We start from the raw sequence: 25,481 nt of genomic DNA on the forward strand, positions 1-25,481 counted from the left end.
CCGGGTGGACCTCGATGTGTGGGTATTTCGCGTGGCATAAAGGACACCTTTTGAATGGAGTCCTCGATTCCATCGTCGATCGAAGTTTGATGTTCGGACCAAGCGGATCCGAAAAGCTGTAAGAAGGTGCTAAAGCACTAAAGAAACTAGTCGACACCGAACGGGAACAGTACCGACGATAACTAAAGGCCTTTTGGCCTTAAACTGAATTTTCCTAACTTGAGCTAAGATAAGCACATCCGAACCCAATGGCGGAAAAAAACAATCTAAGGATGGAGAGGATGCCCATGCGCGCTATGGTCCAGGGGAGGAGTCACCTATCTCGTGATACTTCGAAGACTCTTCCAGGACAACAATGTGCAATCATCCGGACCCAACACTAGGCGGCGATCTATGCACAGATATGAATTCAGCAGCCCACATGCCTCGAACATTCCTTATATATTTGTTTAGAAAATACAAAAATTATAAGAACAGGTTTCCTCTCCATTGTAAGTATCTGGAACTGTTGGTAAATTCAGTGTTATTGAATATTGATGAAAATCCCTGGACACAGAACCAGCCATAGTCTATGCAGAGCTGCTGTTCAGAAAAAGTGTCTGCAGCATAACATTTCTTGAAACATTGATTTACAGCAGGAGTGAGAAATTTGCCAAAAAGTCAACATACTTAAATATCGGGATGTAGTACCAACCGAAGAGAAACCAACATTTCTCCATGAACAAAGATGCATTTTATTTGCCCCCACACAGACAAGGGACTGGCGTATGGACACACATACATATTATGGAAAGGTGCCTGGACACATACTGGGCCTTCCATGCTACTGTGCTTTAAATGTTTTACTTTCTTCTTGTTGGACCAACTGTTAGTTCTGTGTATACCAGACTTCTGAAAGAAGGGGGCTGTGTGAAAGAGTATGTCTTCTGTTTAGATGGCAGGTATTTTTGATTGTGGTCACTAAGTGCACGTCTAACATCAGGATGGACCACAGTGTACAATGGGCGAGTGCTTTGCACACTTTGAAAGGGATGCGTAAATATGCTGCTTCCATTATACCTTCATAAGGTACAACAGCATTGTTTTTTTCCAGTGACAGGTAAGGATATTTTACTAACTTCAACATGCTCTCCAGACCCTCCAGTACATGCGGCCAACAGCATCTTGCAAAACTTCTTTATTAGACTTCCAGAGTTTGTGTTCGAGGACAGCAAGTTGTAGACAGCTTAAATACTCGGACCCACTTTTATTCTGCGGCACACATCTGGCTCTACATGCTGAATGTCTAAAGAGGGCCTAATCTTGACTTATGCCAATCTAGTTGGGTGACTGGCAAAAGGTGCCTGCTCTAACAAGAGATGGTTTATGTTCACAGCACAAGCCTATGAACTAATTTGACCAGGAGTCTGCATAAATGATAGGATCCCCAAGGAGTAACAACAAATTGGTGGCGAGGATATCATATGCCTGCCAGACTTCAAGAGAGTAGGTTTTAAAAGAAAAAACAGCTCCGCTAACTGAGCGTCATCATATTAAGACAAAAGAACCTTGCGTTTCTGTGGTGTACAGGTGGAATGTTTATTTTCTATTTACTTACCATAACACAAGATGATCTAGTCTCAATTTAAATGGAAAATTTAAATATTTTGTGCGCTCAATATAACTCAGTTCTGGTTGGTACTCAAGCCTGCATTTGGGAGCGTCCACTTTTTTGTGGGCAAAGAAAGCAGGGTCACATAGGAAAGCCGGGTTAAGACTCCGGTTTTGTGGCTCCCTAGCTGAAACCAATCGACCAGGGCTTTTCAAACAAGGACCTGAACTAGTTCAAGAGCTGGATATAATGAGGTCCTGCTGAATGAGAATTTACGAGGAAACACTAGAAGTGGATTAATCAAGATCACGATGCTATAACGATTCAACAGCAAAACTCAAGAAGTCTTGTGACACTCACCCCCCGACCTTACAGTCTCCCACGCCTCCCATCCAGGCGCGCACATATCTGGGGTCAGCCAGGAGAGCCACAGGGCTGAAGCTGCCTGTCGAAAAGTAGGGCCCGACCGGCCCGACGATGACATACAACAAGGCGTGGTTGGACTTCGTCACCCCAAGAGACGGCTGCAAGAAGAGTAAGGAAGGATGTGACAAATAAGAATGAATGGATGCTATTGCTAAACAAGTCAAGCATTCAAATACCAAATCATCAAAGAGACCCTATTTGCATATATATATATATATATATCCGTCATGTTAACATTTATAGTGGTGAAAGAAGGTAGAGGGTGGCAGAATGCGTGCCATATGTAGTCTAGACTGCGACATACAACAGTGTTTTTTTCCATTAAAAAAAATCTGACCTGTCCAAATGTTATTGGTTTACAGTCTTACCTTTAACAAGATCACAGTTTAAGGCACAAAAACATACAGCAAAATTTGTGTTGCATGCTAAATCCCTCACAAAACACGCGTAACTTATTTAGCTCAATTCTCACAACATCAATTACTACACATTTGCTGGCTTGAGCACTGAGTAACCAGTGCTAGAAAATTAGAGCTGAAAGTGGAGTAGTACTCACAATTGTAATACTTTCAGGCAGGTGTATGGATGCATCTCTTGATTTGGAGGCCAACAGAAAGCATAGATGCAGCCACCTCTTCAAAAATGATGAATATATGTTCCACCATAATCAGAAAAATAGTGGCTGCGAACCAAGGAACAGCATGCCCAAAGATCCCTGTGGGAATTTACTTCATATATGTAACATTTTTAGTTTTACAGTTTATTTAACTTCCTATTTTTACTTCGTTTTCCTCTATGCATCCACTTTTCTCTTTTCCCAATGTGGAATACTCATTTCCTTTGTGTGATTTTCTTGGTCCTGTGTTTTTCTTTCATTTTTTTTTGTCAATGGATTTATTCCTGTGTTTTTTCCTCTTTCAGTGAGGTAACTCCACACACCCTTTTTAGGTCTCGCCTAATATAGCGCATGCGCTGTCTGTTGCAAGACATGTTAGATTATGGTGAGCTTAGAGCCCACCCATTGCTTACCATTGATTAGCTTCATTATCACCCCTATTTGCTAATCCATTATTCGTCAGTTTCACAGGCTTTCCTTCGTTTTCTGTGTTTGTCCTACCAGAGCATGAGCACATTACTTGTGTCCCTCCACTGCTTACTTATTCGGCGCTACTTTTTCTTTTTAAATACTCTACAAGAATGCATGTGTTTTCCAGCTGCCTCCCTCATATGTAATATATGTGTTCTTCTTTCTTGCCCTTTCCTGCTTTCCCCCCACGACCTTTCCATACCATTCTTGCTTGCCCAGAACCCCCTTGTCCATTTGCTGACAAAGCTCCACATGCCCAGCCTCCATTATCTGCTTGGTTTCCCAGTCCTGCCCACCCTCTGTTGTCTGTGTTTCCTTAGATGCCTTGTTCAAGTACTTCCCCATCCGCTCCCGCTTACCTTCCATTGTCTGTGAGCTTCCCCATCCACTCGCAACCTCCGTTGTCCGTGCTTCCCTATAACCTCCTACTCACCCTCCATGGTCTCTGTGCTGGACCAGACCCACCTTATGTCAGCTTGCTTCCCCACCAATTCTCACCCACCTGCCGATGTCACCTTGCTTGCCAATCCCCTTCCCCCGCCCTCCGTTGTCAGCTTGCTGCTGCAGCCACTCTCACTTGCCATCCATTGTTTGCTCGCTGCCAGTGCACCCCCGCCCTAATTCCAGAGTCCATGTATTTCTGCATTGTCTCTCACATGTCCTCTCCCCAACCCATGTACTTCTCTCTCTCCCTCACCCACCCTCCGTTTGGTCTATTCCCGTTTAAAAAAAAAAGAAAAAATGTATAGATGCAGGCCAAGTCTTAACGCTTTTTAGGTCTCGCCTGACCCAGCGCATGCGCTGGTCTGGCGAGACTTATTGAGAGGGCTCCAAAAAGTGATACCAGGCCAGCCTGGAGCTACAGTGCATGTGCGCGGGCGCCGGGCTTCACCGCGATTACTTTCACTTTCGCAGCCGCTTTGAAGTTTGATCGTGATCGCAATCGCGATCACTTTCGCGGCAGCACGGCCGCTTTGCATAGCCAATAGGTCTCGCTTTTGGGACCTTATAAGTATTTAGTTATGCAACTGTTGCATGGCTAAACACTTATAAGGTCCCAAAGGTGAGACCTATTGGCTATGCCAATGCTTGTTATTTCTAATTTTTAGCCATGACTAAAAAGCATTGCCAAAGCTAAAAGCTCTCATAGGCGAAACCGATTGGCTTTGCCAATACTTGCTGCTATTCTCTTTGCTTCTTTTTTATTTGCTCTTTTCCCTCTGTCCCAATCTCCTTTTTACTTTACTTTGTTCTCTCATTTCTTCACAGGATTAACACAGTCGTCTTCTTTTTCTCTCTTCCATCCCCCGGCCCCCTTTTCCCATTATCTAGTTTTTTTTCTCGCCTTTCAAATTTTACAAGTTCTGTTTTTTGTTGTTGTTTTTTTAATAAGTATTGAGCATTTCTTTGAGAGGGGCCCGATTTTAGATTACAAATAACTGGCTTTAACTGCTCGTGAAGTATCTGTTGGTTTTTGATTCTCTAATTGGAAAGGGAGGTCGTCCTACAGATGTGTGTCCAGAAGTGGTATAGTGTTGTCACCCACTCATGATAGTGCATTTCTATAAGGACTAATAGCTCCGTCTCCAGAGACTCGGGCTAAGTAATGTGTAACTTCCTTACCAGTAATCATAATTTGCCTTAGTCCATATTTCTCGCCCCATTACTTATTCAAGTCATCCTTCCACAACAACTTGTGTCCTTTTCTAGTATGGCCATAATGCCCACCCGCTTTACAACATAAAGTAAAGGAGCATGTATGTAATTGGATTATGTCGGGTGGGTGACTACCCACCTCAAGGAATAATCACACTTGTAAAGGTGAACTCTCCAAGCCACTAAATTAACCAGAGCTCAGCCCCGGTAGCTTTGGCACACAATAGAGGAGCTTAGTTTAGGGAAATGTGTAAAGTATTTATGCAGTACCAAAAAAAGTAATAAGGTAAAAATGCAAAAGAGTAAAAATCCCAAATCTAATTGGGGGAAAAAAAAAAAAAAGAAGAAGAACAAGAAGATGGCAGGGTGGACGTGATCCACATTGGCTCCGCCACCCTGCAGCTAGCTGTCTTTCTTAAGAAATCGAAGCACAAAGTCGCAACAGCTAACAACAGACAAGACCACTTACCGTGGAAAGAGAACAGCGGTCGATTCAGGCCCCTAATGGAGGGGAAACTTAGCGGATGGCAGACGAGGGAGGATGACCCTGGCAATCATCAAGATGGCGCCACCGGCTCCCGCACCCACAAGACGACCGCTCCGGGACACGGATCAACTGCGCCGGTGCATCATGAAGACAAGAGGCGTACTGCAACAACCCAGGAAGAGGATGACTGCTGAAGCGAGCATCCGCTGGAACACACCGCCAGTAACGGAAAGGGGATTGCACCTGGGCAGTGCGGGAGAACCCGATTTCATGCCACGAGGGCCGAGAGGCAGTGAGTGAGAGGCCTCTACCAGACCGCGAGCGCAATAAAGCGTTTGGGCCAGGAGCCCAAGGCGGACTACATCGACCGCCAAGGTGCAGTGATAGAGCAGAGGACGGAGGACAGACTTGCTGGACCTCAACAAGGCGGCCCTGTGAGGCGACAGTTACAGAAGGCAGGGCTGCCAGGGAGAGACCCCATATTGAAGCCCGAGAAAGCAGAGGGGCTGTTGGGGGCAAGGTACCAGGAAAGTGGGGGGGATAGATCAAGCGCGGTAGCCCCATGACAAGCTTCCTCACATTGCCTGACCGCAAGATGGTGACAGTCGCATGAACCACCTGTGAAAAGAAAGAAAGGCGGCCCTCTCGAACAGGGGATAACTTCGCCTTTCAGGGCAGTTTAGCGCTTGCGCTACCCAGAGATATCAAGGACTTGGGATTGAGGGGAAGGTGGCCTCCTGAGGACAGGGGGCATATCTGACCTCGCGATTTTGGGGGAAGGGGGGGGGGGGGTTGTTCAGCAGACCGCATCTATGCCACCGAAAAAATCCTCAGAGTATCCGGTTATTTTGCTCCCGCTGAGAAGAGGGATCCACAGGAAAAGGAGATACGAACACAGTCATGGCACTCACTAGGGAGGATCTGTTGGCTTCTCTGAAGGAGTTCAAAACCGAACTGCGCAAAAAGCTTAAGATGGATATGAAGGCCTCATTGGAACAACTTAAAGCAGATCTTATGGAGCACATGACCTTCATCCAACAAGATGTAGAATCCATTGGCACAAGATTGCTACAGGTAGAGGCCCAATCACAGGACACCCACGACAAGGCGCAAGATCTCCATGCGCAATTACAACAGGTCCTGCTGAAGAATGAGACATGGAAAATAGATCCCGAAAAGAAAACATTCGAATTTGGGGTCTAGAGGAAGGGCCTGACCTTGAGGGCCTATATGAAGAGATGCTGGGGTCACATCAGCCGAAAATCTAAACCGAGAGAGCCCACCAAGATGGACGACAGGCACCCAGTGAACGACGACGGAACTGCAACATTTTGGTCAAGCTACATTCATTCAAGGTAAAGGAGGCCATACTTCAGGTGGCTAGGAAGAGGGTTTCTGTAACCTTTTCAGGGCTTTACATGCACATTGTTTCAAGACGTGGCGCAGTCAACCCTGAAATGACGCCAACAGTTCAGGCCAGTGACGGAAAAACTGCGACAGGACCACATCAAATATCGCTGGACTTATGCGTTTGGGCTGCCTTTTGAACTCAATAACAAAGAGCGACAGGTCACAGACCTGAGGGAGGGACTAGATATCCTGGGACAACCGCACCTGGAAGCAGCAGGCGTCTGGCCCTCCGCAAAAGGCAATGATACAGAGCTAAGCAAAACCTTCCAATGGTGGACCCAGCTTAGAAGATGACACTCAAAGAACTGAGGTGGAAAAGAGGTGATATCCTACACACTGACTTGGCCCTGACAAAAGAGATAATGGGAGAATAGTCGCCTGGACAATCGAGGGATTTGAAAGGGATAAGAGGGGCCCGGGCTCTGACGAGGTCATGTGGGACTAACTATGGCTTCACGAAGGCTGGCGGAACCGTTAGAATGCATACTCGGTGAAAAAGAGAGGAAGTGCTTGAACATATTACTGCAAACAGACAGCTGTGGCGGCGGGCCTTGACCAAGACTCCTGCCGACATGCCTTTTCTCTTTGTTTGTTAAGTTACTGGGGGTCAGAAGACGCCACAGCTGTTGCCCATCTATGTTATTAGTTTCATAGGGTTTAGGGGGTTTCTCAGGGGTTTCAGTGGGTGGTTTGGATAGATACAGCAAGAGATAGATACACACCGCAGGGGCTAGGAAGGCGGGGATGGATTCTAGGAGGAAAGGGGCCATTGCAGATTAATGGGCGGGGCGGGGCCCACGGGGGGCAGGGTATAGAAAAATAGGATTACAGTAGCATCTTGGACTGTGAAAGGGCTGAACTCTCCTCTTAAATGCCAAAAAGTTTGGAAATACATGATAGACCACCAATTTGGTATTGTGGCACTGCAAGAGACACATCTCAAGCGACTAGATGAAAACAGGTTGAGACATAAAAGCTACCCCCTGAGACTATAAATCATCCGCAGGTACAAAGCAGAAAGAGGTTGTGCTGTTATTTCATGGCGCTACGAAATTCCAACCGGAAGGAGTCAAAGCTGATCGAGATTATGCTGAAGGGCAGACTTAGGGCGATATTATGTAAATTTGTTTCAGCATATGAACATCTTGCCTTTATTACCACTCTGTTAACTATGGTGGGAGGATTCTCAGGATACAGTGTAGTCCTTATGGGGGATTTTAATCTCACAGGGCACTGAGCACTCAGGGCTAGATAGTACACACCCCCAACCTCCCAGCTTCTCCAAGGGCTCAAAAGAAGCTAGTCAGAATATGGGACTCAGGGATGTATGGAGGATTCTTAACCCTACCCCAAAGGACTTTACTTTCTTCTCCCATGTACATCAGATGTACTCCAGCTTAAACTATGTATTCCTCAGTCAAGGTCTGTTGGGTTCCTTACAAGCAGCAAAGATTCACCCTATTACCATCTCAGATCACAGTTCCGTCTCTCCCTGCCTGACCTGGAGGTCCCGGGCGCCTGGACCACCGTGATGGTTTACCCCCCTGTCTCCCTAATGCAGGACCTAGTGCTACGCGATGAGCTGAGTGCAGCAATTAAAGAATACTTCCAATTGAACTTGTCACAAGACATCACCCTTGAATAACTGGGATTCCTTCAAGGTGGTGCTGAGAGGTAAATGCATTGAACTCAACTTCGCCTAGAACAAGCAACGGGCAAAGTAGCGCAGCAGCCCTGGAGGTAGAGCTCGGACAAGTGGAACAGGAACACAAACTGACACCCACAGGTGCCCTTCAACGTAAGTGTAGTGCCTAAAGGGGAAAATCAATGCGATTTATAAGAATAGAGCAGAATTTACCCTGCTGCGCCTGCGTCGCTTCTCCTATGGACACGGGAATAAAGTAGGGGCTCACCTTTCAAGGCAACTCTGAGAAAAGGAATTTAGGGAGGATCCATGATGGGGAAGGGAACACTGAATATTCACGCGGGTAAAGCCACTTTATTTGGAGCTTTTTACAATGAGTTATACTGGGCAGCCTCTACAGAGAGCTCTGCTCAGAAAACATACTTTGACTCGATTGATCTATCTCAAGTCACTCCCACCCAGAACGCTAGACCGGTCGGTCTAATTATCGAAGAAGAGGTACAGCAAGCAATCGCTGTGTTTAAGCCTCATAAATCCCCAGGGCCTGATGGGCTGCCTGTGCATTTCTAGAAAACATTTGCTCCAGAGATCACTCCTCATCCAACTAACCTTTTTAATGCTAAAGTGGCAGGCAGAGCAGTGACCCCTTCGATGGCAGAGGCCATGATAACGGTGATACCAAAGGCAGGGAAACCCCCCCCCCCCCCCTCATCTCTGTTCATTCTGTTGGCCGATCGCCCTTCTAAATCTGGATGCTAAATGATATTGTGCAATTTTGGAAACCAGAATGGAGGACTTGATGCCGGAACTTATCCACCCAGATCAATCGGGCTTCATAAAGGGTAGACAAACCCATGATAATGCCCCACGGGTACTCCACTTGATTGAAAAGGTATCGAAACACAAAATACCGGTAATATTGGTGTGGCTGGACGTGGAAAAAGCTTTCAATAGGGTGGACTGGCCCTTTCTTTTTCACACAGTACAGCGATTTGGGTTATGTGTAACCTTTATCAACATGATTAAAGCAGACTACACTCAACTCCGATCCAGAGTACAGGTTAATGGAGTTGGTTCACCCCCATTTCCCCTGGGCAGGGGGACGAGGCAGGGCTACCCTCTGTCCCCATAGCTGTTCACCATAAGTATTGAACCCTTGGCGGCTCGAATTTGAGTGACACAGTCGATATCCTGCTTACCCTTACCTTCCCCCCCGTTATCATTGCAGGCCTTACAGGAAGAATTACAAGTGTTTGAGGAAGTATCTGGCTTCCACGTCGATCTATCCAAATCTTCAATATTAAATCTTATTCTGTCAGAGAGGGAGATTACTTCTCTGCTCAGGACCGCCCCATTCCAATGGGCTAAACACACTCCTGTACCTAGGTATCAAGATCACACCAAATCTGGAAGGGCTATTTAGGGCTAACTATTCCCCCTACTTCTCCAGATACAACAAGACCCTAAAACAATGGAAGCCATTATATATCTCGTGGCTGGGTCGCATTCAAGCAATTAAAATGACGGTACTACCAAAAATATTGTATTTGTTCCAGGCCCTCGTGACAGAGCTAGAGCAAGATTTCCTCCCCAAATTACACACTCTCACCACCAGAATGGAAGGGCGTGACTACCTTTTGCTCCCTTAAGACGCTCAAAGGGGGAGGGAGGAGTGGCTATGCCTGATTTTGACATCTATTATAAGGCAGCACAACTCCGGGTGATAGCGGAGTGGTCCATGAGGGAATTGGACAAACACTGGCTGCACATGGACAGGACGATTGTGGGCAGGATGATTTGGGATGTGCTTGGAAAACCAAAAAAGGATAGACCCCAGGAATGCACATCTGAGTACCCCCACCCGGCCTACCCTTACAGGGAGAAAGTCAATAAGGCGGCAGGATAGACGTAATTTCCCTCCCCCTACACCCAGATCCATTTTAACCCAGAATTTCCCCCAACAGCCAGGCTTGGAGGGAGGGTGGGTGTCTGACACTGTCGATCTCTTTCATAACTATGACATGCTGACTTTTGAGCACTTCCAGTGCGACTATCACCTCCCTCCCTCTCCCTTTCCATTATATTCAGCTTAAACATTGGGCCCTACACCACTGGTCAAGGAGGGAGCTACACGAGACTTGATGCCAATAGAAACTTTTGTGTGGAGAGTAGGAGCCTCGAAAGGGGGGATTTCCTTCCTAAATGGGCTATTACTTTCTACACTGCACTCCCCACAACCCTGCCACATCAGCTTCTGTGAGCAGACGTTAGGGAAGGAGATCGCAGAGGGAGAGTGAAGATACCTCTGGAGAGACAAGCTAAGAACAACCACTCATCAGGCTTAAGGGAAGCTAATTACAAGATACTTTTTGATTGATGTCTCTACCCCATGAGAATTAAAAAGATATTCTCATAAGCCTCCGACCTCTACTAAATGGGCTGCGGGTTATTAGGGGACTTCCGTCACACCTGGTGGGATTGTCCAGCAATTAAACTGTTTTGAGAGGAGTTGTTAGCACAAATAAAACATATGTTGGGGTATCCTGTACCTACCACACCTGGGTGTACACTACTGGGTTCAGAGATCACAGACTAAAAAACCTGTCAAAGGAAGATCGGGCGATTATGTGGGCAAGTCTCGGGGCAGCTAAAATAGCGATTACAGCAGCCTGGAAGATGAGACACGCCCGCGATGGCCCAGTGGCACGCCAGACTCTGGAAAGTACTGATTATGGCGAGGATGGAGACATCTTTAGAGATGACTATAGGAATTTTTAATATAGGTGGGGCGCTCTGGTGACCTATCTCTCCCACTGGCGGTGTGCTCCCCCACGATGAGAGTAATGCATCTATTTCAGTTTTAGAGCATGCCCAGGTTACCCAATGAACCACCTACAGTACGAGGAGCCTATAGGATCGCCTTCACGTTCATTTTTACACTAGTAGCGTAAAGTTGAGCAGGTAGGCCTGAGGAAGTTAAGGTGCCAAGCATTGCATTTCTCTGCTGTTCGTTGAGCAACTAGGTTTCCGTTATGAACTGATTCGGCTTTGGGGAAAGGCCAGACGATGTAATGCCATCACCTGTATGTGTGTATTCTTAATAAAAAGATGTTTGAGAAAAAAATAATGAACACAATTACACCAAAAAAAAACATATAATAAGCGGAGCCAGAGAGATGTATTTTTAATATTCTAAGTAGAAATAGGGGCAAAAAGCACTAATGATAGTCACTGGTTGTGGTAGACCGGAACCTAGGAACAATTTGAGGTTGACCGTGATGGAGCACAGGCCATATACACCAACCAGGATCGTCATGACAATGATTTTACTTTCCGACTTGGTGCTTTAAGTCTTAATCCACCACAGGAGTGTTCTTGCAAAGCCCCCAAGACCTCAGGGGAGGCACTCAGAGACTCACAGGGTGTCAGGCAGAGCCCAACAGCAGGATCCAGTCTAGGTCCATTTGCCACTGGTTAACTGGGTACTTCCAGGAAAAGGCCTCTTGCAGCTTCTTGTCTACCTGTAGCCACACAGGAGGTTAGGCAACTGACCACTGGAATCCGCTTCTTTGTCCTGGGTACAAGAGAGTGCAGGTCCATTCAGTCAGGGCTCCTCTCACGTCAAAGACAGCATATCCACTTCTCTTCTGAAGGTCCAGAAAGTGTTCTCAAGTAGGTGCCTGGAGGTGCTACATTTATGCTTGGCACTAGCTTGTAGGTAGGAATTACTCCTGGGCTCACTAACAAAAATGGGCTTCACCCCTACCAACTTTGGGCCTTTTCAAGATGGTGGAATGTGTGAGAGAGCGTGCAGAGTACTATTGTAATCATACTGTCATTCCACATCTAACACTAAAATCTAGTTTGAGGCAGCCACTGTACCCACAACAAACCCAGACACAGAAGTTTGGTAGGACACAAGCAGAGTCCTTCAGAAACCAAACAGAGGTTCCACAAAAGTTGTCTTGGCATCCTGTTATCTCCCCTTTCAAGTATGTCCCAAGTGTTATATGTAAACCCAGGAGACCTGTAAAGCGGGACTTGACCCTATAGTGTCAAAAACGATACCTACAGCCCACATGCTGTGAAGTTGGGAGAAGTCAACTCAGGCCATTCAGGTCAGTCTATTTGTTAGAATAGGTAGACGGACCGGGAGGGTCGGCCGGGGTCAGGAGGAGAGGTCTCCGGGGAGAGCCGTCTCCAGCGATCGTACAGACAAGTAACTTCCCCCCCACAGAAAGATATCACACACGGATAAGGTTCAGTGTTCTTTATAAGCACTTATTTAAGGTACGGTTAAATGGTACAAGGAGGTCTGGACTCAGGGGTCCCCTCGATTAGAGTCTCGCAAGGTAGGGAAGGGGGTAGCGGGACAGTCTATCTACCAATCAGGTAGTTCGGATGAGATGAGGATGAGCTCACAATCCTCGAGCTTGGTGGTTAGGTGGTATGGGCCGCGGCAGCGCCAGCAGGTCCCGGTGTGGATGGTCGATACAACGGGCCGCGGCAGCGCCAGCAGGTCCCCGGAAGATATACGGTCCGCGGCAGCGCCAGCAGGTCCCGGTGAGGATGGTCGTTACAACGGGCCGCGGCAGCGCCAGCAGGTCCCAGGAAGATGACTGTTGCAGAAGGCCGCGGCAGCGCCAGCAGGTCCCGGTGAGGATGGTCGTTACAACGGGCCGCGGCAGCGCCAGCAGGTCCCAGGAAGATGAATGTTGCAGAAGGCCGCGGCAGCGCCAGCAGGCAGGACGATGGTTCACAAGAGCGGGCTACGGCAGCGCCAGTAGACCGTCAGGGTTGAGTTCACTCGGTGTCTCTCGACTCCAGGATACAACTGCCTTCCTGCTCCGGAGCTGCCTCAGTTATAGGGCTGGTGCCCTTTGATGTCCGGACCCTCGCACTGGGAGGTCGGAGGGTCCGGGATGAAGGTGTCCAGACACCCAGCAGGGGGTGGAGCCAGTGCCTGGGGGAGCTGGGGGCGATCGGCACCTGGCGGGGGAGAGCCCTTGACACTTCGGTCTCCCTTTGACCTGCCAAGTGGTCCGCTCACCTCCTGGGTGGATGGTGGTGCCGGGATGTCGGGGCCGGCCAGGCCCGGGGTTAGGGTCGAGGGGAGGCCATGCGGCCGCGTGGTGCAGGGCCCAAGATGGCGGCTCGACCCGGCCGGGAGAGCCGGTGGGGTTGGACCCCGGGATGAGTAGGGGTCCGAGGGCAGAGGTTCCGTCGGGAGACGGAGTACAGGTGCTTGTCGCGGGGGAATGCCAGGTGGGCCGGAGTTCGGGCCCTGTCGAGCGGGGAGGGAGCGAGCCGTCTGTGAGGCCTGTCCAACATGCGTCCCCCCCAGCTGAAGGCGGGGAGAGTCACCCATCTCCTTGGGGACTCTCTTCGTCGAGGCGGAAAAAGCGGGACAGGCCATCCGCGTTGGCGTGGTCTTGGCCTGGTCGGTGCTCCACAGTGAAGTCCATTCCCTGCAGGGAAATGGACCAGCGCAAGAGTTTTGGGTTCTCCCCCCGCATCTGCATCAGCCATTGCAGGGGTCGATGGTCGGTTTGTACCCGGAAGTGGGTACCGAAGAGATAGGGTCGGAGCTTTTTAAGGGCCCACACTACTGCAAATGCCTCCCTCTCGATGGTGCTCCAACGCTGTTCTCGGGCCAGGAGGCGTCGACTGATGAAGGCCACCGGCTGGTCATGACCTTCGGGGTTCAACTGAGAGAGGACGGCTCCGATGCCGTGGTCGGAGGCGTCGGTCTGCACCACAAATTCCCGACTGTAATCGGGGGCCTGGAGCACCGGGGCGGTGCACAGGGCGGCCTTCAGCTCCTCGAAGGCAGCTTGACAATCAGGAGTCCAGTTGACCCGCTTCGGCTGGTTCTTGGATGTGAGACCCGTGAGGGGCCCCACGACGCTGCCGTAGTCCTTCACGAACCGCCGGTAGTAGCCGGTGAGCCCCAAGAAGGCTCGGACCTCGGTCTGGGTGACGGGGGGCTGCCAGGACTGGATGGCAGCAATCTTAAGTTGTAGTGGGGCCACCAGCCCGCTCCCCACTTGGTGCCCAAGGTAGGTCACAGACCCTTGGCCAATCTGGCACTTGCCGGCCTTAATGGTGAGGCCGGCCCGCTGGAGGGCTTGTAGGACCTCTTGGAGGTGACGGAGGTGGTCGGACCAGTGGTGGCTGTATACAGCGATATCGTCCAGGTAGGCAGCGCTGAATTCTTCAAGCCCCGCCAAGACCTGGTTCACAAGGCGTTGGAACGTGGCGGGGGCATTCTTCATGCCAAAGGGCATGACCTTAAATTGATAGTGGCCATCGGGGGTAGAGAAGGCTGACCGTTCCTGAGCCCTGGGGGTGAGGCCGATCTGCCAGTAGCCCGCCGTTAGGTCGAAGATACTAAGGTAGCGGGCGGCCCCCAGCCGGTCGATCAGCTCGTCTGCTCGGGGGATGGGATGAGCGTCGGTCCGGGTGACAGCGTTCAAGCCCCGGTAGTCGACGCAGAATCTCAGTTCAGGGGCGGAGCCGGGGGCAGCGGCCTTGGGAACTAATACGACCGGACTGGCCCAGGGACTGTCCGAGGGCTTGATGACCCCGATCGTGAGCATCTTGGCCACTTCCTCCTGTATGCAGGCCCGTACCCGATCTGGTACGCGGTAGGCCCGGTGCCGGACAGGGGGACTGTCCCCGGTGTCTACGTCGTGCAAACACCAGGGGGTGACCCCGGGGGTGAGTGAGAACAGGGCAGCGAACTGCAGCAGGAGGTCCCGGCAGTCCTGGCGTTGCTCCGAAGTGAGGGCGTCAGAGAGCCGGACCCCGTCCACGGAGCCGTCCTTCTCCTGAGTCTTCAGGAGATCCGGGAGGGGCTCGGAGTCTTCTTCTGTGCCACTGTCCGTAGCCATCAAGAGGCTTAGTTCGGAGCGCACAAAGTGCGGTTTGAGCCGGTTGGTGTGGAGGACCCGAAGGGGGTTCCGGGAGGACCCCATGTCGATGAGGTAAGTGACGGGGCTTTTGCGCTCGACCACTTTGAAGGGCCCCGTCCACTTATCTTGCAGGGCACATGGTTCGGTGGGGGACATCACCCATACTTGCTGCCCAGGTTCGAATTCAACGGAGGAGGCATTGTGATCATACCACCTCTTCATGTCCTCCTGGCTGGCCTCGAGGTTCGCCTTGGCCATCTCCCTGAAGCGCCGGGTCTGGTTTCGTAAGGCCAGGATGTATTTGAAGACGTCTGGAGGGGTCGTTAGGGGGGCCATCTCCCAACCTTCCTTGACTAGGCTGAGGGGCCCTCGCACAGGGTGTCCGTATAGGAGTTCAAAGGGGCTAAAACCGAGGGACTTCTGGGGAACTTCCCGGTAGGCGAAGAGAAGGCACGGGAGCAGTACATCCCACTGGCGACGGAGAGGCTCTTCCAATCCCCCAATCATCCCTTTGAGAGTGCGGTTAAAACGCTCCACCAGTCCGTTCCCTTGGGGGTGATAGGGGGTCGTGAATTTGTAGGTGACCCCGCATTGTTGCCAGAGGGACTTCATGTATTTTGATATGAAATTCGTACCTCGGTCGCTGACGACTTCTCGGGGGAAGCCTACTCGGGAGAAGATCCCCATCAGGGCCCGGCCAACCACTGGAGCGGTCACTGTCCGTAGGGGCACCGCCTCGGGGTAGCGGGTGGCATGGTCCACTAGTACCAAGATGAACCTGTGTCCTTGTGCCGTGCGGGGGTCCAGAGGTCCCACAATGTCTATCCCCACCCTCTCGAACGGGGTGGTGACCACCGGGAAGGGTTGTGGAGGGGCCTTCAGCTTCCGGCCACTCTTCCCGCTGGCTTGGCAGGTGGGGCACGATCGGCAGTGGTTCAGGACGTCATTCCTCATTTTCGGCCAGAAAAAGTGGGTCACCAGGCGACTGTACGTTTTATCCTGGCCCAGGTGTCCAGCCAGGGGGACATCGTGGGCTAGGTTGAGCAGAAAGTCTCGGAAGCGGAGCGGTACCACCAGAACTCGACCGGCCCCTAGCTCGGCGATTCTTTGCTCGCTGTAGAGCAGGTCGTTATCCCAGTAGACCCAGTGGGTTCCGGTGGTGTCCCCGGCGTTTTGGGTGCTGGCTTGCTGGCGGAGTCCCTCGAGGGAGGGACAGGTCTTTTGTTCCTGGCGGAACTGTTCTTGGGTGGGCCCCCCTTCTTGCCGCCACTGAGCCAGATCCGGAAGGTCCTGGGGTTGCGCGTCTTCTTCTGTAGTCGGGTCCGGGAGGTCGGACTCGCCGTTATCCTCTACGGGGGCAACCGGGGGCGGAGGTGCTGGCCATTCGGTTTCTTCTGATCGGGGGGCGGCACGGGCGGCCATGGATCGGGTGGTTATGCAAGCCCAGTCCGGGAGGCCCAGCATCCCCAAGTGCTCTCTTCTCTCGACGGTGGCCCACGGGGAACTCTCGAGGTCATTCCCCAGGAGGCAGTCCACGGGGGCATCGTCCCGGACCGTCACCTTCAGTAGGCCGGAGACCCCTCCCCATTCAAACGGGACGCAGGCCATCTTACACATGCTTTCAGAGTTGTCTGCCGAGCGGACGGGGCAGAGAATGTTCGGCAGGATCTGCTCGGGCTTCACCAGGTGACAGCGGACGGCCGTCACGCTGGCGCCGGTGTCACGCAAGGCCTCGGCTCTCTGTCCATTAATGGTCACCCACTGACCGTATTTTCTGGTGTTGGCGGGTAGGGGAGCCCGCGGAACCATGTCTCTTCCCCCTAAGCATGCCAGGACCATGGCGGCCGGTTCCCACCCTTGCTGGTCCGGCTCATACTCCTCGGGTCCCTCCGATGACTGCTCTTCCCCTAGGGCAGCGGCAGCTACCTGGCGGGGCTTGGGTGTTTGGTTTAGCGGGCAGTTCGGATCGTTGGCGTAGTGGCCTAGTCGCTGGCACCGGTGGCACGTGACGTTGGCTCGGTACCCAGGTCGCAACGGGGGGTTGCCCCGGCCGGCCGGAGGCGGGGTGCTGGCCACGGGTGTTGCTGGTAAGGCGTCTCTCCCTCGCCCCTGGCCCCCTCCTCCTCCCCGAGGACGGTGCTGGCCTTGGTTGCTTCTGTTCTGGTCGTGTGGCCCCTTCCGGCCCACTCGGGTGCTTTCCCACCGGTCCGCTTCGGCGGCGAGCTGCCGGGGGTCAGTCAGCTTACTGTCGAGTAGGTGCTGCCTGAGCTCGACGAAACAGTTGTTTGACAGGTGCTCCCATACCATAAGGTTGAAGAGTTGTTCGTAGGTGGTGACCTGGCTTCCCTTGATCCAACCCTCGAAGGCCCGGCTGAAATAGTTCACGTATTCCACCCAAGTTGTACCTGGGATCCGGGTGCAATCTCTGAACCTCTGGCGGTACATCTCGGGCGTGAGGCCGTAGCGGGTGAGGAGGGCAGCCTTCATGTGGTCGTAGGACGACATTTGGTGATCGGGGAGCTGCAGCAGGGCATCGCGACCCTCGTTGATAAATCTCCCCCAAAGTCCGGCCCCCCAATCACTCCGGTCGATCCGGTGGGAAGTCATTGCGATCTCATAGGCTTTAAACCACTGTTGTATGTCGTCTTCTCGGACATACTCGCGGACCACATCCTTGGGGATGTGAACTTTTTTCTCAATTGGCCCCGGGGTGTGTGGTCGCTCAGGCACCCCCAGTTCCTTATTCTGTTTGCGCAGTTCTATTTCCGCCAGTTGGCGCTCGTGCTCGAGCGTTATTTTTTTCTCTTCCAGCTCTCTCTGTCTCTGCTTTTCTTCTCGTTCCTCTCGAAGCCGCATATGCTCGAGGTTGAGTTTCTGTTCAGCTAACTTGAGCTCCCCATCCATCTTGAGTCGTGCCATCTCTAATTCGTGTAGTCTGACTCTGTCTCTTTCTCGTATCTCCTCCTGTGAGAGGCCCGTTCCCCGCTCCTCGGGAGCCGTGGCGTTCCCCTCTGGTGTGATGCTGTTTTGGTCTGGTGTGACGTTGCTTTGGTCGGAGGGTCCTGCGACCCCAGTTTCTGTCCACGACTCAAGAGCGCGCTTCAGATCATCCTTGGTGCTCAGGCCGGTGGTAGCAATGCCAAGTTCTATGCAAAATTGTCTCAGTTCGCGGTGGTTGTATTCTTCTAATTTTTCCATTTGGAACTTCTCGGTGGAGCTGCTATCTTTGGTCGACATCGTGCTTTGTCGTGGGGTGAGCTACTCTCTGTACGATTACGCGTTGATTCGGATCGCGCCGCTGGCCACCAATGTTAGAAAAGGTAGACGGACCGGGAGGGTCGGCCGGGGTCAGGAGGAGAGGTCTCCGGGGAGAGCCGTCTCCAGCGATCGTACAGACAAGTAACTTCCCCCCCCACAGACAGATATCACACACGGATAAGGTTCAGTGTTCTTTATAAGCACTTATTTAAGGTACGGTTAAATGGTACAAGGAGGTCTGGACTCAGGGGTCCCCTCGATTAGAGTCTCGCAAGGTAGGGAAGGGGGTAGCGGGACAGTCTATCTACCAATCAGGTAGTTCGGATGAGATGAGGATGAGCTCACAATCCTCGAGCTTGGTGGTTAGGTGGTATGGGCCGCGGCAGCGCCAGCAGGTCCCGGTGTGGATGGTCGATACAACGGGCCGCGGCAGCGCCAGCAGGTCCCCGGAAGATATACGGTCCGCGGCAGCGCCAGCAGGTCCCGGTGAGGATGGTCGTTACAACGGGCCGCGGCAGCGCCAGCAGGTCCCAGGAAGATGACTGTTGCAGAAGGCCGCGGCAGCGCCAGCAGGTCCCGGTGAGGATGGTCGTTACAACGGGCCGCGGCAGCGCCAGCAGGTCCCAGGAAGATGAATGTTGCAGAAGGCCGCGGCAGCGCCAGCAGGCAGGACGATGGTTCACAAGAGCGGGCTACGGCAGCGCCAGTAGACCGTCAGGGTTGAGTTCACTCGGTGTCTCTCGACTCCAGGATACAACTGCCTTCCTGCTCCGGAGCTGCCTCAGTTATAGGGCTGGTGCCCTTTGATGTCCGGACCCTCGCACTGGGAGGTCGGAGGGTCCGGGATGATGGTGTCCAGACACCCAGCAGGGGGTGGAGCCAGTGCCTGGGGGAGCTGGGGGCGATCGGCACCTGGCGGGGGAGAGCCCTTGACACTTCGGTCTCCCTTTGACCTGCCAAGTGGTCCGCTCACCTCCTGGGTGGATGGTGGTGCCGGGATGTCGGGGCCGGCCAGGCCCGGGGTTAGGGTCGAGGGGAGGCCATGCGGCCGCGTGGTGCAGGGCCCAAGATGGCGGCTCGACCCGGCCGGGAGAGCCGGTGGGGTTGGACCCCGGGATGAGTAGGGGTCCGAGGGCAGAGGTTCCGTCGGGAGACGGAGTACAGGTGCTTGTCGCGGGGGAATGCCAGGTGGGCCGGAGTTCGGGCCCTGTCGACTGGGGAGGGAGCGAGCCGTCTGTGAGGCCTGTCCAACACTATTGTTTAGTCCTGGGAGGCATTTTACACCTATTCAGGCTAATTAATGGCTGGTAGAAGCTGGACAGGGTATGTATGTTAGCCTCCAGGAACGTCAGGCAACTTTCTGAAAGGTACTTTTCCTTAATATTTTTAAGAAATCTGGCTTCATCATTGAACTGAGTTTTCAATAACTACTTAAAATAGTTATTTAATTATTTATTTCAGCTAGTCCCATTCCTGAGATACAGTATTAGTATTTTAATCTGTATCCTGGGTTTTACATAGGACAGCTTGGCATAGCTTTTGAGTGCTAGTTGTAAGGACATGTTAACATTACTACATGTGCCACTTTTAAACAGCAAGCACCCTGCCTTGTGGGCTACAAACCCTACATGGGGGTAACATACTTATTTATAATAGGGAGGTTTTTACCTCTCAAAAAATGTTATTTTGAGGGGTCGAATTGCAGATTTTATACTGCTAAAGTCAGGCTACAATGGTAGGCCTGAGGCCATGTTAGTACTGCCACCTTATAGGATGGCACAAAAGTGGCTGCAGTCAACTAGTGCCCTGGGTACGTTTTCTACAATATACCTGGGAATTATGGGCAAGTTAAATATACCAATTGGGAATATGCCAATTCAACTACGTTAAAAGGTGACTAAGTTCACTCCTGCAAGTTGGAGGACATTCTGCTGATTTCAGAACCATGAACTTAGACCCTAATGGTGAAGGATAAATGGCTGGTTAAAGAGATGCTGAACTTTCCATCTGTTTTGACCAGTAGCCAGTGATCACCCATGTGATCCTGGTACAGTATGAGTATCCATGGTCTCTTTGGGTAGCAATAGATTGAAGCTAAAGGTCTTTGGCACCCCTTTGAAACAAATCATGGCAACTGGCCCACTGCTTTTCGATCTATTGCCTTGACAGCCAAAGTGACCATTTTAGAACTTAATTAGTTCCTAGATTCCTAAAACTGATTCGGATCTTTAGTGGTCACTAATAGCCATCCATATGGCCCGCTTTATATCATGGAAGCTTCCAATAACGTTTGTGACTGGGAAGTTTTGTTTGTGTGATGGGTTTAGGAATAACGAAAAGTTTCTTACCTGTCGGTGTAGTTTTGCAGCTTGAAGATCTTTCTGGATTCACTATGCTGTGCATTATTCCGCGATCTTGTGGTTGGGTCCGGATTCGTAGTCTTTTCTTTGTTTTTTTTTTTTTTTTTTTTTTGTAGCCCAGGTGGGCGTCGACGTCCACCATTTGGTGCACCTCCCGTGACGTCGTCGTGCTTCCTGCGGAAGTCCCACCTTTGGGGCGCCATCTTCAGGTTCTTTTTTCCCTTTTTTTTTTTTTAACCCTAGGCGATTGATTAATCCTTTTGTCCATATTTCTGTACGTTTCCACTTCTTTGATCCTATCCATTTCACCCCCTCTTCCTCCAGCCTCATCTTCCTGGCGGAGGTGGGTGGGTTCGCTAGTGAATCCAGAAAGATCTTCAAGCTGCAAAACTACACCGACAGGTAAGAAACTTTTCGTTTTGCAGCGTGAATCTTTCTGGATTCACTATGCTGTGCATAGATTTTGTAGCGGTTTTCCTATTTTTGTGGTGGCTGGGTGGAAGATGATCGCTGGTCGTTGAAAATGTGTTGTAGCACCTTCTGTCCGACCTGTGCTTCCTTATTCATTTGAATGTCCACGCAGTAGTGCTTTGTGAACGTGTGCACAGATGCCCAAGTTGCTGCGAGACAAATGTCTTGGATGGGCGTGTTTGCCAGGAAGGCAACTGTGGCCCCCTTCTTCCTTGTGGAGTGAGCTTGGGGCCCCTCCGTTAGCTCCTGTCCAGCCTGTTTGTGACAGAATTGAATAGTGAGGGCAATCCACCTAGCGATGGTGCCCTTGGTGACTGGTCTACCCATGAAGCTAGTAGCAAAGGACACAAACAGCTGCTTCGACTTCCTGAGTTCCTTGGTTCTTTCAATGTAGTGCATCACCGCTCTCCTGGCATCGAGGATGTGCAGGGCCTTTTCTGCGTTTGTAGTCGGGTTTTGGAAGAAACTCGGTATCTGGATACTCTGATTCATGTGGAACGCCGACACTACCTTGGGCATGAAGTGTGGGTCCGTCCTCAGGACTACCCTGTCTTTGTGAATTTGAATGTAGGGCTCCTGCAGCGTTAGTGCTTGAAGCTCGCTCACCCTGCGTAGTGAGGTTATGGCCACTAGAAAGGCAGTTTTCATCGTCAACATTTGTAGAGTGGCCTTGTGAATGGGTTCAAACGGCGCCTTCATGAGCTCCGTCAGAACCACGTTTAAATTCCATGCCAGCGGCGGCAACCTTTTCGGGGGTGCCATTCTTTTGGCTCCCTCCATGAATCTCTTCACCACCTGCGAGGTGAAGAAGCTTCCACCCTTCTCACCTCTGGTGTAGGCAACGATCGCTGCTAGGTGTACCCTTAGGGAGCTCGAGCAGAGGTTACTCTTTAGAAGGTGTGTGAGGTACCTCAGCACAGTTGAGTCTCTTGTCATTCTGTTTTGCAGGCCCTTTTTCCTGCACCACACCGTGAATCTCTTCCACTTTGCGCTGTAGCACTTTCTTGTAGTAGGTTTCCTTGCCTCCCGTAGCACTCGCATAGTGCTCTGAGGTAACCTTAGGTGTGCGAACTCTAGGTCTTCAGGAGCCATGCTGCTAGGTTGAGTGTCTCTGGCTCTGGGTGCAGGACCTCCCCGTTTTGCATTGAGAGCAGGTCTTTTCTCCTCTCGAACCTGTACGGTTTGCCTTGCGCCATTTCTTGAATCTGTGAGAACCATGTCTGCCTCGCCCACTGTGGAGCCACCAGGATCAGAGTCATGTTGCTGGTTCTGCACTTGTCGAGCACTCTGTGCAACAGGGGTATCGGTGGAAAGGCGTAGGCAAATGTCCTCCACCAGCTTATCCATAGGGCATTTCCCTTGGATTGCTGATCTGGTTGCCTGGACGCGAAGCTTCGGCATTTTGCATTGTGGCGTGTTGCAAATAGGTCTATTGTGGGAGTCCCCCATCTCTGGAAGATTTTCTCCGTTTCCTGGCCATTGAGCTCCCACTCGTGTGATGCTGAGGTCTGTCTGCTTAGCCAGTCTGCCTCCACATTGTCCTTCCCTGGTAGGTGAATTGCCAGTAGATCTATTTTGAGAGGTATGGCCCATCTCCAAATCTCCTGAGCTAGGGATGAGAGGGGAAACGACTGTGTCCCCCCTTGTTTGTTGATGTAGAACATCGCCGTGGTGTTGTCTGTCTGTACCAACACCCTCTGGCCGAACAGGTGCCTCTGGAATGCCTTCAGGGCTAACAGTATCGTTTTCAACTCGAGGTAGTTGATGTGGCGGACCGCGTCTGCTGGAGCCCATAGACCCCTCACTCTGAGGTTGTCCATGTGCGCTCCCCATCCCTTCTGCGATGCGTCCGTGGTAATGGTCATTGTTGGGCTTGGTGGTGTCAGGCTTCTCCCCGTTGTTATGTTGTCTCTGTTCCACCAAGTTATCTCCTCCTGCACTGCGTGCGTAACAACCACTAGATCCTCCCAACTTCCGTTTGCTTGTGACCATTGCTGTTGCAGCCATTCCTGGAATGGTCTCATGTGCAGGCGTACATTCGGCACCAGCTGGATACAGGACGCCATCATCCCCATCATCTTGCTCACCGCCCTCACTGTCAGAGCTCGCCCCTTCTGGTAGAGCTGCGTCTCCTTCAGTAGAGCATCTGTCCTCCTGTCGCTGGGCACTACTGTCATGTTGAGGGAGTTGATCTTTGCCCCCAGGAAAATCTTTACCTGTTCCGGTTCCAGCGATGATTTTCCCCAGTGGATGGAAAATCCCAGATTTGTGAGGGTGTCTGTTACGCGTTTTGCGTGCCTCTCGCACTTCTCGCGTGAGTTTGCCTTGACCAGCCAGTCGTCCAAGTAGGGGTATACGTGTATTCCCTGCTTTCGTAGGTGTGCCGCTACCGCCGACAGGCATTTCGTAAAAACCCTTGGCGCAGATTTTAATCCGAAGGCCAGGGTTGTGAACTGGTAGTGTTCCTGTTCGATGTTGAATCTTAGAAGGCCCTTGTGCCTTCTGTTTATTGGGATGTGAAGGTAGGCATCCTTGAGGTCCACGGTGACCATGAAGTCCCCTTCTCTTATCTGTGGCAGTACCTCCTGCAGTGAAGTCATTTTGAACCTTTGCGTTCTGATGAACTTGTTTAGGTAACGGAGGTCCAGTATGGGTCTGAGGTCTCCGTCTACCTTCGGCACCACGAAGTAGTTTGAGTAGACCCCTTTGTTGCGTTCCCTGAACGGCACCGTCTCTATGGCTCCCTTTTGTAGGAGTTTCCGCGTTTCTTCTCTGAGTATTGCCAGTTCTTGGGCCGATCTCTGCCTTCCCTTCGGCTTCCTGTTTGGAGGTCTTTTCTCCAAGTCTACGCAGTATCCGTACTGCACGATGTTCCGTATCCACTTGTCTGTGGTTATACGCCGCCACTCCTGAAGGTAGAACCTCAGCCTTCCGCCTACTGGTGACGTATGCTCGTAGGCTCTTGAATCTTCTCTTCCCCCTGATGACACACTTTTGCGCCTCACCCTTGGGGACCTTACGAGGGTAGGCGTCTTCTTGCGTGCTGAGTCACTTCGAGGAGGGCTGATCGCCCCCTCTCCTCCTTTGGCCACGTCCGTTCCCTCTCCCGCGAAAGGACTGGCCCCGAGGTTGATATTGCCAGTTTTGCTTCTGCTGACTTTGTCCGTGACCTTCGCCCTGCTGACCTTGCTGGAACGTCTGGTGCGACGTCCCCTGTTGGCTTCCACCCCTACCGTAGGGTCTCCTCGAGGGATTTCCTCGTCTCATTCCCCTCAGCTGTAGGGCCCCCATGGACCTCGCTGTCTCGTTTTCCTTCTTGAGCTGGGTGAGCTTTTCGTCCACCGTTGCTCCGAACAGTGTCTCTCCGTTGAAGGGGGTGCCAAGGATGTTGTTCTGCACTTCCGGTTTGAATCCCGAGATTCTTAGCCATGCATGCCTCCTCTCTGTGACCCCTATGGCCATGAGTCTTGCTGAAGTCTCTGCCCCATCCAACGCCGTCTTTATACAGGAGTTGGCGATGTTCTTGCCTTCATCCACCAGGTGAGAGGCTCTCTGGCGGTATTCTTCGGGGAGGTGCTTTACTAGCTCCCCCATCTCATCCCAGTGTTGGTATTGGTGTCTATTGAGGAGTGCATTCGAATTCGCCATGCGCCAGTGCATTGCGGCGTTCCTCTCGACCTTTCTGCCTGTGAGGTCGATCCTCCTGCTCTCCTTATCCGGAGGTGGGCCCGAAGTTGCTGGAACGTTGGCCCTTCTCCTGGCCGTGGAGGCTATGATGGAGTCTGCGGTGACGCTACCCTTGATGTAAGGTGGGTCCAGGGAGGAGTGCTTATATTTCTTCTCTGTCCTGGGCGTGATCGACCGGCAGGTGGCAGGCTCCTTGAAGGCTTCTCTCCCCTGGTTCATCACGCTTTGTAGCATGGGGAAGAACTGACTCCTAGTCTGGATGGGGAGCAGTGTTTCGACGAGAAAATCGGCTTTCGGCCTCTCCTCGTCGAGTTTGACGCCGAAGGCCATTGCTGCGCTCTTCACCACCATATTGTATACCCCGATGTCGTCGGGTGGCGAAGGCCTCGAGGGGTACGTGTCCACGGCCTCCTCCAGGTTTTCGGTGTCGAGATCGTGCCATTCGACGTCGTTGCTGGTAGATGCCGCCGATTCGTAGAACGACTGTTG

General features: G+C 51.7%; 1 protein-coding gene across 2 annotated transcripts in view; it reads right to left on the reverse strand.

Annotated features, from left to right (window-relative positions):
- Nucleotides 1–25,481, reverse strand: part of LOC146809595 (branched-chain-amino-acid aminotransferase, cytosolic-like) — a 209,940-nt gene that overhangs the window by 46,807 nt on the left and 137,652 nt on the right. For both annotated transcript variants that reach the window (XM_085616436.1, XM_085616437.1), the window contains exon 6: nt 1,952–2,115. In XM_085616436.1, the coding sequence (XP_085472562.1) occupies nt 1,952–2,115 (164 nt within the window). The remainder of the gene's footprint in view (nt 1–1,951; nt 2,116–25,481) is intronic.

This window comes from Triturus cristatus, chromosome 7 (assembly GCF_964204655.1).
Source record: "Triturus cristatus chromosome 7, aTriCri1.1, whole genome shotgun sequence".
NCBI lineage: Eukaryota > Metazoa > Chordata > Amphibia > Caudata > Salamandridae > Triturus > Triturus cristatus.